General features: G+C 37.8%; 1 protein-coding gene across 1 annotated transcript in view; it reads left to right on the forward strand.

The window, feature by feature from the left end:
* Positions 1–4,807, forward strand: part of LOC139152689 (carboxyl-terminal PDZ ligand of neuronal nitric oxide synthase protein-like) — a 60,290-nt gene extending 55,483 nt beyond the window's left edge. The window contains exon 9 of the mRNA XM_070725976.1: positions 87–4,807. Coding sequence (XP_070582077.1) covers positions 87–329 — 243 coding nt within the window. The 3' untranslated portion in view covers positions 330–4,807. The remainder of the gene's footprint in view (positions 1–86) is intronic.
* Positions 4,808–16,769: the final 11,962 nt, after the last annotated feature.

Here is a 16,769-nt window from a genome sequence, read left to right on the forward strand (position 1 = left end):
AGACATGACCTTTGGAGACATTGAAGCTCATAACATTTGCAAGGCATCAGAGGTGATCTCTAACTGTCATGTTTTTCTATTTCCAGGCGCGAATTCATCACCTGCATCTACAAAACCGCAAACTCATCCAATCGCAGCAGCAGCTAATATACCAGCTACAGGAAGTAGAGACACGACTTCAGTCAATACAAGGTAATGGTGAGAGCTCCACTCCATATCACATGCAGCAGCATATCCCAGTCCTGGTGGACCCAACCACACCTATGCCGGAACCACCTTACATGCCGGATTTCTCATCTATAGAGCAGACGTTCCCGGGGATCCTTTGAGAAGCGTATCTATGTTTGAGAACACAGTCATTGGCACTTCACAAGAGAATACTATGGTGAACTACAATGTTGAGGGGACGCCCAGTACAACCAGCGAAAACACAAACAATTTGAGCAAGTAACAGCGGATGAAGAGGATGAGCTGTCAGAAAACTTGAAGCAGCTAAATATCTATAATTTTGAGCAGTCGAGTCGAGACAGTGAGATTGAAACAAATCAAAGTAAGATTCTGACAGAAGCAGACAGAAATCCCAATCTACAAGTAATACTACCTGTCGGAATGCAGGATGCAACATCAAATAAACTTGATCTAAGCCTGTATAGCACTGGAAGTCCTCAAAAGAGGGACAGTCTGACTAAAACAAGAACAGACTTAACAAGTGTTGAGAGCTCCCCTGATAGTACTATAGACAGTGGTGCTACCATGACGATGACCTCGTCAGATAGTAACGGACCAATGAGTGACAGTACACCCAGCGAAGAAATCAATCGTAATCTGACCGAAAAGACTGTGTACACATTTGATGAAAATGATTTTAATATTAAAAGCAGCAAAGAAATCACCATCACAAGCAGAACCGATGAAGGCGTAGAGGGCGCTGATCTGATTGACCTGAATGGTGCCAGTTCAAATTTGAGCACGCCGTTATCACTATCGCAAAGTCCCACCAAGACAAAGTTAGTGGACACCAGACTTCATATAAGCTTCTCAGACGATGAGAACACTGAAAACTCTGAGGATTCTGGGATACCTAGGCAAGCACAGATTGTAGATACATCAAATTTTGAGGATTTTGATAACCTCAGTTCTGGGTAAACCACACAGCACCTTAAGCTAACCTCCAGCTTGCAGAAAGAATGGGATTGGTCAAACAGCTCTGCGCTGTATGACTGCAAGCTGAACTGGTGTGCATAAAAATGGAGTGAACAGATGAAATCATGGCTGGGTCTATCAATTTGAAGAAGTCAAGTATATTTTAGTAAACGAACTGGTGTTTTAGATGTCTGTATTTTTTTTCTATATGCGATTTGAAGAATGAGAGTGAGAGTGAGAAACACTTCCTTTAGACCGTATTTCACAAGTTGGAGAAAGCAGTTTTACATTTCCAGAAAATTTTTTTGAAGTTCCAGGTCTGAAAATCTGCTTACACTTAGTTTGAAGTATCTGTTCAGGAAGGAAGGCTTATTCTGCTTAATTTGAAAAATCTGAACTGTCTAGTTTGTCTCTTGCCATTCATGGAAAGTGACTCTTTCATGAATAGAAGATAACCTCTGACCTCGATGTGCCATTTTAACCTTTGATGTATTGCCATTATTGCTGATAGCATATTTCAAAACTTCCATGCAGTGCCATTAGTGTTTGCCTTTATTTGTTTTCATCAAATTGTTATTTTTAAGATGAAGTGCGGAGAAAGTCTCTAATATTTGAAGCTTATTTTAAGAATGCGAAAGCATAATTTTCAAACAGTGATCAACAATTTGGTATGGTCACTAATATGCCCAAGTGACTCAATCTTGTAATCATGAGATATGATAAAAATAATTCTTAGTTTGTGACAAATGCTAGATATCAAATTAATACATGTTTTTGCACATTCCTACTAAAAAAGTGTCAACGTGAAGGGAAGCTTTTTAGAAGACAAAATCACTCACTTTGGTTTACTTACTGGCAAATGTCCATAACAGAAAAGGAGATTTGTTCATCTGTGAAATGTTAGTGAGACGTATGTGTAATATTCTTTAAGATCATTATGAAAACCTCTTAATGTTTATTAATTATGAAGCATGTACTGATAATGTTATGAATGGAAATGATGGATTCTGGAGAAAAACAGATACAACTCATTTTTATTTTCACAAAATCTTTTAATTTGACTCCATAGGAGTAATCGTGATAGCATAGTTTTTAATGTTGACATTGTACTTTTAATAAGGCCAAAATTTGTAATTTCTCTATCATTGAATTTCCAGCTGATATGAGCCAAGAAGTAAACATTATTTGACAGCTACATGTGGCATGAAAATGATTGTTGAGCAGCAAACGTAAATCATGAAGAATTCATTTTAAGAAAACATAGTCAAAAAGTGCTGTTCCTGTTCTGCTGACAGGAAAGCTTGGTTGATGCTGTCTCTAATTCTGTACCCAGTAACTTAATTTCATTCCCCCATCTAGATATGGTTTATACACTGTATCAGCAATTCAGCTTTCTTTCATAAAGAGTTAATATGAGAGTTAGTCCTGTGTTTATATTTCTGATTACTCCTATGTGCGAGAAGGTGAACTGTTATGTTTTTAAGTTGAATTGACATTTAAATTCAAGCAAATGGTAAGATATCATTTCCTAAGAAAAGCTCCTCAACTTTCTCCTTTTAATTAGACTGTACAACATTCATAACTAAGTTCCAACTTAAAACTTCCCCTAACCCTAATTTTAAGCCCCTTCAAGGGTGCATTATATGTGTCCCAACAATATACACCCCTATTAAAGAAATTTCAGGTATGAGGGCGCTTGGAAGAAAGTCTCACCATCAGTTATTTTGAGCATATCTTTCATTAAATTGTCAGTTTATGGTATTGAAGTCCTGTGTACTCTATTGAAACATTTCATCAAATATTCAGTTAATCAAGTGTTATACAGTCAGGTTTTGTCAATTAATTCTTGAAAGGTTTGTGTAAGTAACCCAACACGATAACTAATGATGCAAATTACCAGATGGGAAGTCAGCCATGTTACTAAAAAAAACAAAAGTAGATAATAGCATGAACTCTAGGTTGTGCTGCATTTTTGAAAGTGGGGGCTGTGTTTCAGTATAAACTCTCTGATCATTTAATTTGTTGATAACACTGCCATTTGATACTTTTGATTTCAGTTTTCTCTCTGGTGGAAATGCCTACTTCAAGCATAGAAGGAAAGGGTAGATTTATTTTCAGTTGTGTTTTTTCTTGTTTCTGAAACTATTTTTGAAATTCATTCAATATAAGCACGCAGTGCCAAAAGTAAATAGTGAGGGAATTGGATTTGCTATTTCTATGATGCACTTTAGAATGGCAGGTAGAATGTTTACTCTTTCCAAAATTAGCACCGAATGTTATTCCTCAGAATATTTCATTAGAATGTATTTTTGGCATAAAAGGAAAATGCAACACTAGGTTAGATGTTAAGGGGTATTTCTCCATATAACAAATGTGTCAGTCAACATGGTGACCAAAACGAATGTTAATGATGACGGCTTAGAGAGACACCATGAGGAAGTGTATTTACAAGGAAATGGCCAGTTTTTTTGTTCTTTGTTCTGTTTTTTTTTTCAAAATAGACAGTTAATCCATTGTCTTTTATTTGTTTCAAGACCTTACTTTTAATGAAGTTAAAAAAAAATGAAAATCCAGTGCTGTATTTTTCTGGATTTTTGAATGTGGGAATACAGAAATGGGAAATCACTAAGCTTTACCAAGAGAGTATTGTAGTACCTATTTTTATATTGTGATATCTTTTAATAACTTTATTCAATGCAGCTTGCAAGATTGTAATAGAAAATGCTAAAAACATTAATTCATTAAGTGAAACTTTTAATTTAATGATGTTTATCATGGAAAAGTAGATGTCCGATAGGATAGAGTAGTTTTAGTCTTCAGTTGTTGCATCTCTTATAAAAGGTGTCAGCAAAGATTTTAGGATTCCTGTTGCTAGGAATATGAAGGGAAGACTGTGATTTATGATGAACTTGTCCTGCATAAATTACTTGTGATGTGTTATCAAAGAATTAATCAGTTATTTGGGATACTACTGTACTAGTTTATTCTTGAAAGCAACTAAGAAATTTCACAAATTCTATGCAGTGGTCTGTCCTGAACTTCGTACAATGAAATGGGAAAGGTGCTCTGCTCAGCAAAACGTCATAGACAACACAGCAATGGTAGTTTATGTAATTAAACAATGGCTGTGAACATGTCCCATGGGTTGACAGTTCACGGAACAATCAAGGCCATAAAAACTATTTGTTCAGGATCTAAGTTTGTCAAAAAAAAAAAAAAAAGATTGAAAATTGAATCTTGAATGGCTAAACAAATCTGTCAGAATACAAATAAATAAATAAAAGGTTTTCATAATATTAAAACCTGTTACAGCAAAATATAAACTTTGATATTATTCTGGCAAATTTCAGGTGTTTCTGTAAATGCTGTTATTTGCAACATTCACACTGTCTGTGTGTGGCTTCCCCTTTTCCAAAAATAAAATGCTGTTTACTTCCATGTTAGGTATAAACTGTTTTAGTACGTGTATTTTTAATGATATATACATTTTAAATGTTTTAATTGTTAAGCTCTGTGGTAATAGATGGTAGCTGAACCATTTATCATGTCATAACACTTGTAAATACTCAAATCTTTTTAAGCAATGTTTAGTTTTTAATGAAATGTACAGAAAATGAACTTGGCCAAGTCTTAATATTAAAGAATGTGTAATTACATACCATAATTGTTTCTGTTGTTGTCTTGTTGTTTTTGTACTGTTGTACAAGTACGCCCAAGCAACCACTGAAAGGACGTATTTCACTTTGTAAAAATTATATTCTCTACCATTTTACTATTGATCTGTGCAGTAGAAACTACATGCAAAACATTCGTCATATTTCATCAATATGAGTGCTACAAAATATTATCCCATTAAGGTGAAGTACTACGAATTACGTCAAAATTAGGTTGTGGTGTCATTTTCTTGAAACTTTGCACAGATATTCTTGGAAGTTTTGCAAGTGCAAAAATGAAATAAAAAATGGGGGTCACCAAGCTCGTTTCCATGGAAACGCCGGGACGTTCAAATAGCGTCGTTAGAAATAAATAAAAATGATATAATTCACTTAAACTAAAGAAAGCAATTATTAAACGCTTAGTAAATGAGTTAATTTTAATAAATACCAAGACTTAAGATCCATATCTATCGAATTTATAGTTTTCATGATGTTTGTAAAGAAATTTTAACATAAGTATAGATTACAAAATGACGATATCGAAATTATATCACTACATAAGTTTCGAACTTTCTTCCTGTCGCTTTTAATGGTGTCATTTTGACCAAACTTGGCGAAAAAAATCCTGACATAATACCATTTAGTTTACACTTTGATAAAAGGGTGTCACCATGCTACTTTTTACAATATCTCCAGGTGAATGGGTAATATGCGCCATGTAAATGGGAGAGAAATGTTATTTTTCGCTCAAATTGAATAAAAACCAGCTTCCTAGAAGGTCAAAATATGACAAGGCTATAGGTCACATGTATTTCTAAGACACTGGGTCAAAAAATTAGGTAAAAGCGCAATTTCAACAATGACAGGTGATGTAAATACATGCGCTACAAAATAACCCCTTTGCGGCAGGCTGGACTTGAATGTGCGCAGATGCGCAGAAACGTTCTTAAGCGTGTGCGCGTCCGAATTCGTCGCCCTTTACCTTAAGGATGTACGATCGGAAAAAGTAAAAGTAATGTCAATTTTTTCAAATGGGGATTTTTGAATACCTACATATGTGAATAGTCCAAAACTGGGAAAAAAAGATGGGGTCACCGTGCTTGTTTTTTTACAAAATGACATTAAAAATTCACTGTTTTTTACAAAATCACTAAAAATCAATAAAACAGGTCATCATTTTCATATTTATATCATGATTGCATTTTCCACGTTTACACTGTAAAAGAATAAAGAAATTATAAACCTAAGCTACTTTGAAGATTTTACTGACATGAAATTGAGTTAAAAAGTCATGATATTTATTTTTAACCAAAATTGCAACAAAATAAGCCCCAAATTTTAGGAGTGGGAGAGGGTAATTTATTAATTATTATAGTTTCTACTAATGTCAATTTCTCAAACTTTGCTAAATAATAGCTCTTTTTGTGAATTTATCAAAACCACATTTTGTTTAGTAGGTCACCGAGCTGGATTTTTCACAATTTTGCAAAATCTAACTAGGATTTACAGGTTCTGGCGATAAACCATGCTCTCCCGAGTTCGTCGCACGTGGGCGCTCTTCAATGCTGCTGACCTGCAGTGGCTACCTGCAGTGGCCTTGTCCAGGCATGGTCATGATTCAAGCCTACCTGTAAACTTTAATGAGAGGGAAATGATAGAAACAAAACAAAGACTTTTAGGTTCTTCTACTTTTAGAGTCTATATATTAATACAGCATACAAAAACATCACGTAATATTTATTGCCGTGACGCTTATCGGTGGGGATTCCCTGGGATTAGGTTGACTTCGCTGCAGGCTAAGTTGTCACACACTACGTGGAGCCAGGAGCCGAGCCGTGAACTTGGCGTTTCCCCAATACACGATGACAATCGTAAAGGCAAGCCCGCAACTGACACAAGTGTCAAAATTTTCGGCTAGTACACTCAAATCGACAATGCGACGGCCATTCTTTCATTCTCCGGTAGGTCTACTAACGTCATCCAATGGGATTATAACTTATACCACGACCTCCTCGTGTATAGCGAATCAGACGTCACACTTCTGACTTACGCTGTACAGGCTACGGTCATGTTGCATTTTTTATCTCCTTGCTGAATTCTCGTACCTTCCAGCGTGTTTTGATGGCACGCTGAACATTTTCTCGGCGCGATTTTCCTTTACCTGCAGACGACATTTTGTACAACGCCAAAACGTTCGAAATGTTACTATGCGCGCGTGGTAACTATGGATACATTTCTGCGCGGAAAATCGGCGCAGTACGCTTATATTTTTCCGATCGTACATCCTTAATGTAGCTTTTAAAAATTACCTCAATGGTTCTACTCCGGAATAAAAAGGACGCGATGCGTACGCCGTTCTACATACTCAGAACGCCCAAATAATCACGTGATGCCGGTACAAACAAACCCACATGTGTACTGAACGCGTATGGAAATACACGTACGTCTCAGTGTGCGCGTTTGCGCACATGGCTTTGTTTGTACCGTGGTCGATTCGAATTCCGGGTTTGGCCTATTCACCGCTTCCGTTTTCAGAAGAAATTATGCCATCTGCAGCTGTGCGACTTTGCCTCTCACTGAAATTGGCGATGAAAGCTGTGCAAATGTGGAGCAAGTTAAAATTCCAATCACTGAAAGACTTTGCCAAATAAAGGTAGTTTTGTTCCTTCATTTCACATGGTCAGCAGTTCTAGCTGCTATTTTAAGAGTTTTGATGTGTGCAAAGGATTTTGGGATATGTTTACATAGCAACAAACCCACTGTATGGGTCCCATTCGCAAAGCCACAGATGAGACAACCCTCCCTTTAAGGTATTTAAATACCAATTTCTAATGCAACTATTGGAGAATTTTGATCAAGTGACAAGTATAAATCAAGAACTTCATAATGAAATACTTTTAAAATTAAAATTAAATACTTTTAAAATTGAGATTGAAGTTAGTTGTCAGTCCAAATCGGAAAGGAATGCTCTTATTAATTCACATCATATTTGGTGTGCCTCCGCAATTCCAAACTCCACCATGAAGAAGTCACAAATCCAGCATCTCAACAAGCACACACATGTACCTTACCTAGGAGTTCACAACAGAAACCTGCAAAAGACCAATCACATATCTTATTACTCAATTTTCAGATATGATGTAGAGCCAAAACACTTTAGACTGCAATCACAACATATTGGGGGCCGGGGATTGTTTGGGGCCAGGACTTGAAAATATCAAGGGTATTTTAGTGGGGTTCTTGATACTTTTGGATTATATCGGCCACATATTCCTTCTAATAATTGCACAAAATATTGTGGCCCTCCCAATAGGCATGCATGAAATTTCATGACTCCCCCCCCCCAAAAAAAAAAAATCTTTGGGCAAGAAATTGTGACCTACTCGTAATTTCTGTCCAATTCCTTTTGGGGGATTTCAAAATTATAGCAAGTCAGAAGGGAAGATTTGAAGGGATTGTAGGTTTTTTAGGGGCATTTGAAAAATGTGAGAACCTTTTTGGATTCCCCACGACAGCTGTTTGTGAATGCAGCCTTAACAGGGGTTACACACATACATATAGTTACGCTGGCTTCTCTCCAATGATTGCAAGATGCATGATATTTAAAGGCAGGGTGACACTAACTGAGACACAGGAATAATGCCCCCTAACTGAATGCCCCTTTGTGTGACAGGTGTGTAGGACAATTAACATTTTTGAGATAGTTGGTATGAATAGCACTACCATGTATGGATTCAGTATGGCGAGACATTAGGACACTAGGACTGAAAAAATACACAATAGACGGTATTGTGAACTGTGAGGTGCCCGGAGGTTCAATGTGTATAAAGTTCATTTCAGTGAAGGTCTGATAAAATGGCATTCTTCTCTGATCTATGAGATTAAAAACCTAACAACGTTTGCTGCAAACACGTTTTCTTGCTGTACACTTCTGTGTTCATCATTGTCCATTTTCATTCACAGTAATAACCAAAATATTGACTTAGTACAGACATGTATAGTTTTTCTACTAAAATACTTTTCCTCTGCTATTTTTTTGTCAAAGTAAGCAACAAAATCCCAGAGCCTAATATATAGATAGATTTTATATCAGCTATGTAAGAAAACAACAATCAAAAGTTCGCAAAACTGAAAAAACGTCTGCAGCAGGTATAAAATAATGGATATCAATTTGTAGTTTTCCATGTAGGACATTTTCTTTTTCTGCGTGACTAAGATGTCAGACAAGTTTTGTGTAGTAATTTATATTCACTGCTGCTGTTGTCTGTTTATTGTCCCCGTGCCAATTTCGTTTGGTAACTTCAGGAACCTTTCACGTGATATTTGCTTGTTCTTTGTGTAATGTTAAGAGTCTTTGTTAATCATTAAGGAAGTAAAAATCGCTTGTTTGTCTGTTTCGCTTAGCAATACGACTGGCTCGGTCGCCGATGAAGAATAGCATAGGAAAACCGTCATTGGGGTTGACCCTTTAGTTTAATCTAAATATGTTTGGGTTGCAATCTTTAATACCAGCAATAAATGTCTGAAGTGTTTGCATGAGTAAAGCAAACACATACACACACAGGGCCATAATATGTACACATTAATTTGAGATATTGATTAACAACCCCTCTGTCAAGCATTAATAACTTCCGTTCTTACTATTAATATTATTATCTTTTCATGACTAAATTCAGCAGGAGTTAGGATCGACGAATTACAGAGTTTTAGGAGACATTCTTTTGGAATGCAATTACACACATATACAAATGAGGAAAGATTAGAAAAAGTAATGTGTATGACAATGAATAATATATTGTGTGTCAACAAGACCGCAGTACCAATATGAAAATAAGAGGGCATCAATTATGTGTATATGAGAATTTTGTCTCCAATATTTTAATTACGTCTTTATGTTAGTAAATCGATATAAATGCAATAAAAGCTTGTATGAATCTCATGGCTGCAAATTTGAATAATAGTGTTTTTTTATAACAAGTCGTTTGGCTTTATAATTTCCATAATAGAAGAACCTCCCCCTGACTACTTATACTGGCCTTCAAATCATTTTTTTCATGAACCGAGCTAGTCGATATACTTTCAATACTGTATCTGCAAAGGGCCGTAAGGCGCTATCAATCATATCAAGAGTGTAGAAAATAATAAATTGTGAACAATATGTGAACAATTATTAGATCCAATGCTCTCAAATTAGTTCCAATCATGTTCATACTTGGTCTTAAAATCTCGCTTTGCCTATTAAGGTACATTTGTAACTCCTCACATCATTGACAGACCACTTCACTGGATGTATACTGTATGTTGATCCACACATTCGTCAAACTTGATAGATACTGAGCTTTTTATCTCCTAAGAGTTTGATTTTCTTACAAAACGGGTGCGTTGTACCACCCAATTATTGCTCTACGGTGGCTTATTCTTGACTAACAAATATTGCTCATATTGACGTGAGGCGGCGACTATCAGATAACAATTACAGAGCAAAGAAGAAGCATAGGTAGGAACGTCACCATATCTACATGTCTACGTATGCTCGCTAAACTGTTTCTTTTTAGTCATCTCATCAAAATTGTCAATGGGCAAAATAATTAACCATAAATAACATATTGTTGGAAAGAACTAAACTCAACGAAGTAGAGTGATATATACTTTGAATCTTCGTATTCCATGAAAGATATACAATGTTGTCTGTCACGACAATGTGAAACATGCAACTGTCCTGCTAAAAAGTATAGCTAATAACACTCGTAGGAAAACATGAAATCCAGTCGTTGAATCCTGCATTGTACCAGAAAAAGAGTCAGATTTTACATTTACGTAGCTTAAATGCCACTAGCCTCCCCTGCCCTCCATGTAAAAATTGCAGGCTCGCTAACTTCATCAGAGAACATACTTTATTTGTATTATTTATTTATTTATGTATGTATTTATTCATATTTATACTGGTTAGCCCCTCAGTCAAAAATGTACTGATTTCCAGCAAGGAGCAGGTAAAAAATAAAATAAAATATCATAATACATAAAGCTAAAAAGGTTAAAGGGAATATAAAAAAAAGCGTAAGATACAACATTTAAAATCACATGGCAAACAAAAAACGATACATGTACTTTAAGCATTTGTTTAAATTGCCGTAAAAAGGTGATACCGTGAAAAACATTAGGTAGACTGTTGAAACATTTATAGCACGATAAATAAAGGAATATACATGCTGTAGTTGTTCTGAAACAGGGTAGCGTAAATCTATGATAATTTATAGTCTGATAATGATGTACTGAATTATAACAATAGAATATGTTTCCTAAATATGGTGGAACAATATCCCCTTGATTAGATTTTAGACACTTGAACATCATGTCATGCACATAGCCTCGGCGTCTCGACCCAATCATATTCCAGCCCAAAGAAGCAATAGCTGCTGCCCAGCTTTAACAAAATCATGACCATTTCTAGTAAAATCAGTCATAATTAAACGGGCTGCTCTATGATGAAGTGAGTGTAATCTGTCGAGATCAGTTTTGTTAGCCCCGGCCCCAAATTTGATCAAATGAACACGGCAGAAAAACAATAAAGCGGCCAATATATAATTCAGGGGTTTCATTAAGAGTCGGCAGCCGGCGAAATTGACCGTTACTCTCACGATTTCGCCGGCTACTTTTTCGGAAATTTGAACTCTTTCATAGCTAAAATATTGTTTACCTTCTGAAATGATACGCGCAGGTGTCACAAGCTGTGTAATCAAACTTTTCAACGTTAACGGCTTTATGTGAAACAAATTTAGAAGACGAGCGACTACTATGATCGCCTTGTACTATGATGGAGCACGGTCTTGCGTATACTGCCGCAATAAAAATCGGAATTGCAACGGACGATTCTATTGGCTACCTGAATTTGCTGATTCCTATGTGGTGACTTTTATATACGCCGATGAAAACGGGCATACTACACCTGCCGGCCGTCGTTAGCTCGACTCAAAATGGTCGATGAACAAATGAAGACGGAAGCGATCGCAAGGCCAGACTTCGCGGTACGATCCTTGGTTTGAAGTGGACCAAGAAACAAGAGAAGGATAATTACGTGGATTTAAACTGTTTTCGAAGGCAATGACCTGATTTTTTTCTCACGAAAAAACTTCCCGATCACAGTTCGAATTTTAATAAGCCGACGTGCGTTGCACTGCGGTGGTAACCGGAGAAGTCGGCCAGTTGCGAACTCGGCCAGCGCCGGTGCCGACCAACTCGGCCAGTGGGAGAAGCCGGCCAGGAGAAGTCGGCCACTCGCAACAAAGCAATATGATTGCATACGCATTCTCTTCACAGTTGAATATGCCAAACAATTTTAACTTTTTACTACCATAGTTTTTGTTATTTTGTCGGTTTAATACTACTACGAACATTCAGAAAACAACTCGAAGTCGAAGAGCTCCCACGTCCACCCTGCAAAACATGTACGGTCTGCCTCAGTGTTTCTGCAGATCGCGCGCGTACCGTATTAAAGTTCAGGCAAACATTATGCCATTTCTTCAGTAAAATTCATGGCTTGATGACTCTTAACTAATTTGCTTCACCATCTCCTATGACTTTTTAACGAACTTCAAGTGTAACTATGACGAAGGCTGCAAAACTCGCTACCACGATCGCGATACACCGCCATCTTTTACCCAATGGCAATGTGTGTTCATACGTGCGTTGAACTGTGATCTGTGAAGTTTGCAAACATTACGCTCATCTTAATATGAATGACATTTAGATCGCTTTCGCATATAACTTTTGTGAGACTTCAAAAAAAAAAGAAACACTATTATGGAGCATATATTCTCAGGGTGCATACTGTACTGGCCGAGTTCGTAACTGGCCGACTTCTCCAACTGGCCGAGTTCGTAGCTGGCCGAGTTCTCAAACTGGCCGAGCTCGCAACTGGCCGACTTCTCTTGAATTCGCCTCACATTTTGATTTAAGCTGACGACCGTTTTTGAAGTGAATTTAGAGGTTTGATCGTATTTTAACCACTCTGGGCGACATTCTTATTGGCTTCGATAGACCGAAAAGCAGTACATATCATACGTCCAGCTGGTTATATACCTTCACATTTAAGCCTACCGCAGTGCTTCAAAAACGGTCGTCAGCTTAAATCAAAATGTGAGTTTCTGAACGTACAAATTTTCATATCCTATATCAAGGTTCTTTGCATACCCATTTAGTCAAATAACCTTTAGGGTCTTTGATTCTATTTGCAAAATATGGCAATGATTGTCAGTTTTTATCATTATTGTTATATAAATTATCCTTTTTACCTCCCCAGTGGTATAAAAGTTCTTCATCTGCAGATTTTCATACCAAACATCATGGTTCTTAATTTTAAGCATAACATTATACATTAATGAAAAGTTTCTCATTTACTGTGCTTAAAATGTGAGTGTTTCATCCAGGATGGCATCAACAAGAGGGATTTCCCCTTTACCAGAAAATTTCGGGGGCATTTCACTAGTTCATGTGTTCTAGTTATCAGGGGTTTCATTAAGTTTGAAGTAGGGGCAAGAACGGAAAAGTAGGCGGCTTGCAGCTGCCATGACCAAAAAGTGGTCGTCGTTGGGGGAGGGTCTGGGAGGGGGTGTTCCCCCTCCCGGCCGAAGGCCGGAAATCCTGAAAAATGAGCTAAAATTCACGTTTTACAGCTCGCAGTCACTTGAATTTCTAGTATTTTCAGGAGAATTGTCAGCAGTATTCCAGGGCAATTTGTGTTCATATCATAAAAGCCATTTCCTGGGAGATTAGGCCTAAATATGACAATTCATAATTACAAATGATAAAATGTGGTAATGTTGACGATATTTTGAACAAAGAAAACTGAAGTCTTTAGAGGCGCTATGCTTTTAGGAGGTAAACTATAATATTCACTATTATAAATGATATAAATTGTTATGTAGATGATATTATACTGTGTTACATCTAGACATGGCGATAGGGGATTCCCCATGTTGGCACCCCCAATTTATTTGTCAAGGGGGACCACTCCCCCCCCCCCCCGATGAAATGGTGCCAGTCACACCTTAGAGGTACAACTAGAACACATGAACTAGTGAAATGCCCCCGAAATTTTCTGGTAAAGGGGGAATCCCTCTTGTTGATGCCATCCGGATGAAACACTCACATTTTAAGCACAGTAAATGAGAAACTTTTCATTAATGTATAATGTTATGCTTAAAATTAAGAACCATGATGTTTGGTATGAAAATCTGCAGATGAAGAACTTTTATACCACTGGGGAGGTAAAAAGGATAATTTATATAACAATAATGATAAAAACTGACAATCATTGCCATATTTTGCAAATAGAATCAAAGACCCTAAAGGTTATTTGACTAAATGGGTATGCAAAGAACCTTGATATAGGATATGAAAATTTGTACGTTCAGAAACTCACATTTTGATTTAAGCTGACGACCGTTTTTGAAGCACTGCGGTAGGCTTAAATGTGAAGGTATATAACCAGCTGGACGTATGATATGTACTGCTTTTCGGTCTATCGAAGCCAATAAGAATGTCGCCCAGAGTGGTTAAAATACGATCAAACCTCTAAATTCACTTCAAAAACGGTCGTCAGCTTAAATCAAAATGTGAGGCGAATTCAAGAGAAGTCGGCCAGTTGCGAGCTCGGCCAGTTGGAGAACTCGGCCAGTTACGAACTCGGCCAGTTGGAGAAGTCGGCCAGTGGGCGAACTCGGCCAGTACAGTATGCACCCAATTAGAATATATGCTCCATAATAGTGTTTCTTTTTTTTGAAGTCTCACAAAAGTTATATGCGAAAGCGATCTAAATGTCATTCATATTAAGATGAGCGTAATGTTTGCAAACTTCACAGATCACAGTTCAACGCACGTATGAACACACATTGCCATTGGGTAAAAGATGGCGGTGTATCGCGATCGTGGTAGCGAGTTTTGCAGCCTTCGTCATAGTTACACTTGAAGTTCGTTAAAAAGTCATAGGAGATGGTGAAGCAAATTAGTTAAGAGTCATCAAGCCATGAATTTTACTGAAGAAATGGCATAATGTTTGCCTGAACTTTAATACGGTACGCGCGCGATCTGCAGAAACACTGAGGCAGACCGTACATGTTTTGCAGGGTGGACGTGGGAGCTCTTCGACTTCGAGTTGTTTTCTGAATGTTCGTAGTAGTATTAAACCGACAAAATAACAAAAACTATGGTAGTAAAAAGTTAAAATTGTTTGGCATATTCAACTGTGAAGAGAATGCGTATGCAATCATATTGCTTTGTTGCGAGTGGCCGACTCCTCCTGGCCGGCTTCTCCCACTGGCCGAGTTGGTCGGCACCGGCGCTGGCCGAGTTCGCAACTGGCCGACTTCTCCGGTTACCACCGCAGTGCAACGCACGTCGGCTTATTAAAATTCGAACTGTGATCGGGAAGTTTTTTCGTGAGAAAAAATCAGGTCATTGCCTTCGAAAACAGTTTAAATCCACGTAATTATCCTTCTCTTGTTTCTTGGTCCACTTCAAAACCAAGGATCGTACCGCGAAGTCTGGCCTTGCGATCGCTTCCGTCTTCATTTGTTCATCGACCATTTTGAGTCGAGCTAACGACGGCCGCCAGGTGTAGTATGCCCGTTTTCATCGGCGTATATAAAAGTCACCACATAGGAATCAGCAAATTCAGGTAGCCAATAGAATCGTCCGTTGCAATTCCGATTTTTATTGCGGCAGTATACGCAAGACCGTGCTCCATCATAGTACAAGGCGATCATAGTAGTCGCTCGTCTTCTAAATTTTGTTTCACATAAAAGCCGTTAACGTTGAAAAGTTTGATTACACAGCTTGTGACACCTGCGCGTATCATTTCAGAAGGTAAACAATATTTTAGCTATGAAAGAGTTCAAATTTCCGAAAAAGTAGCCGGCGAAATCGTGAGAGTAACCGGTCAATTTCGCCGGCTGCCGACTCTTAATGAAACCCCTGGTTATACCTCTAAGGTGTGACTGGCACCATTTCATCGGGGGGGGGGGGAGTGGTCCCCCTTGACAAATAAATTGGGGGTGCCAACATGGGGAATCCCCTATCGCCATGTCTAGATGTAACACAGTATAATATCATCTACATATCAATTTTTTTTCATTTATAATAGTGAATTATTATAGTTTACCTCCTAAAAGCATAGCGCCTCTAAAGACTTCAGTTTTTTTTGTTCAAAATATCGTCAACATTACCACATTTTATCATTTGTAATTATGAATTGTCATATTTAGGCCTAATCTCCCAGGAAAATGGCTTTTATGATATGAACACAAATTGCCCTGGAATACTGCTGACAATTCTCCTGAAAATACTAGAAATTCAAGTGACTGCGAGCTGTAAAACGTGAATTTTAGCTCATTTTTCAGGATTTCCGGCCTTCGGCCGGGAGGGGAACACCCCTCCCAGACCCTCCCCCAACGACGACCACTTTTTGGTCATGGCAGCTGCAAGCCGCCTACTTTTCCGTTCTTGCCCCCTACTTCAAAACTTAATGAAACCCCTGAATAAGTTAATTAAAAATGTGACCACAGTTTATTTGTTTCTACGATCTTTGAACGGTCGTATTTCACAGTGCAGATGCGAGAGTTGGGGTTTAAGCTCACGGACGTAAATGGAATGGAATGGTGACCAGAGCAAGGAGTTTGGACCTTCAGAATGCCCACTCCCTCGAACTCGCCGTGCTACACTTCATCCCGAACAAAATCAAGCAATTTGGGCCAAGTTGATTTTAGGCCGGGCCGAGTCAATCTAAGTCAAAGTTGCAATTTTCTGAGTTGTCCTGTACCGACTTGGTTTGTGGTTCCCATTTCTCAGTACTCCCTTAAATACCGAAATGTGTACTTATCGCTTATGGGGGAGCTGCACCCTACATAGAGTATTTTGCATTCAATTTCAGTAAATTTGTTAACCCAACATTAAATTCTTTGTTGGGTTCACATC

Source organism: Ptychodera flava, chromosome 16 (assembly GCF_041260155.1).
Source record: "Ptychodera flava strain L36383 chromosome 16, AS_Pfla_20210202, whole genome shotgun sequence".
Taxonomy (NCBI): Eukaryota; Metazoa; Hemichordata; class Enteropneusta; family Ptychoderidae; genus Ptychodera; species Ptychodera flava.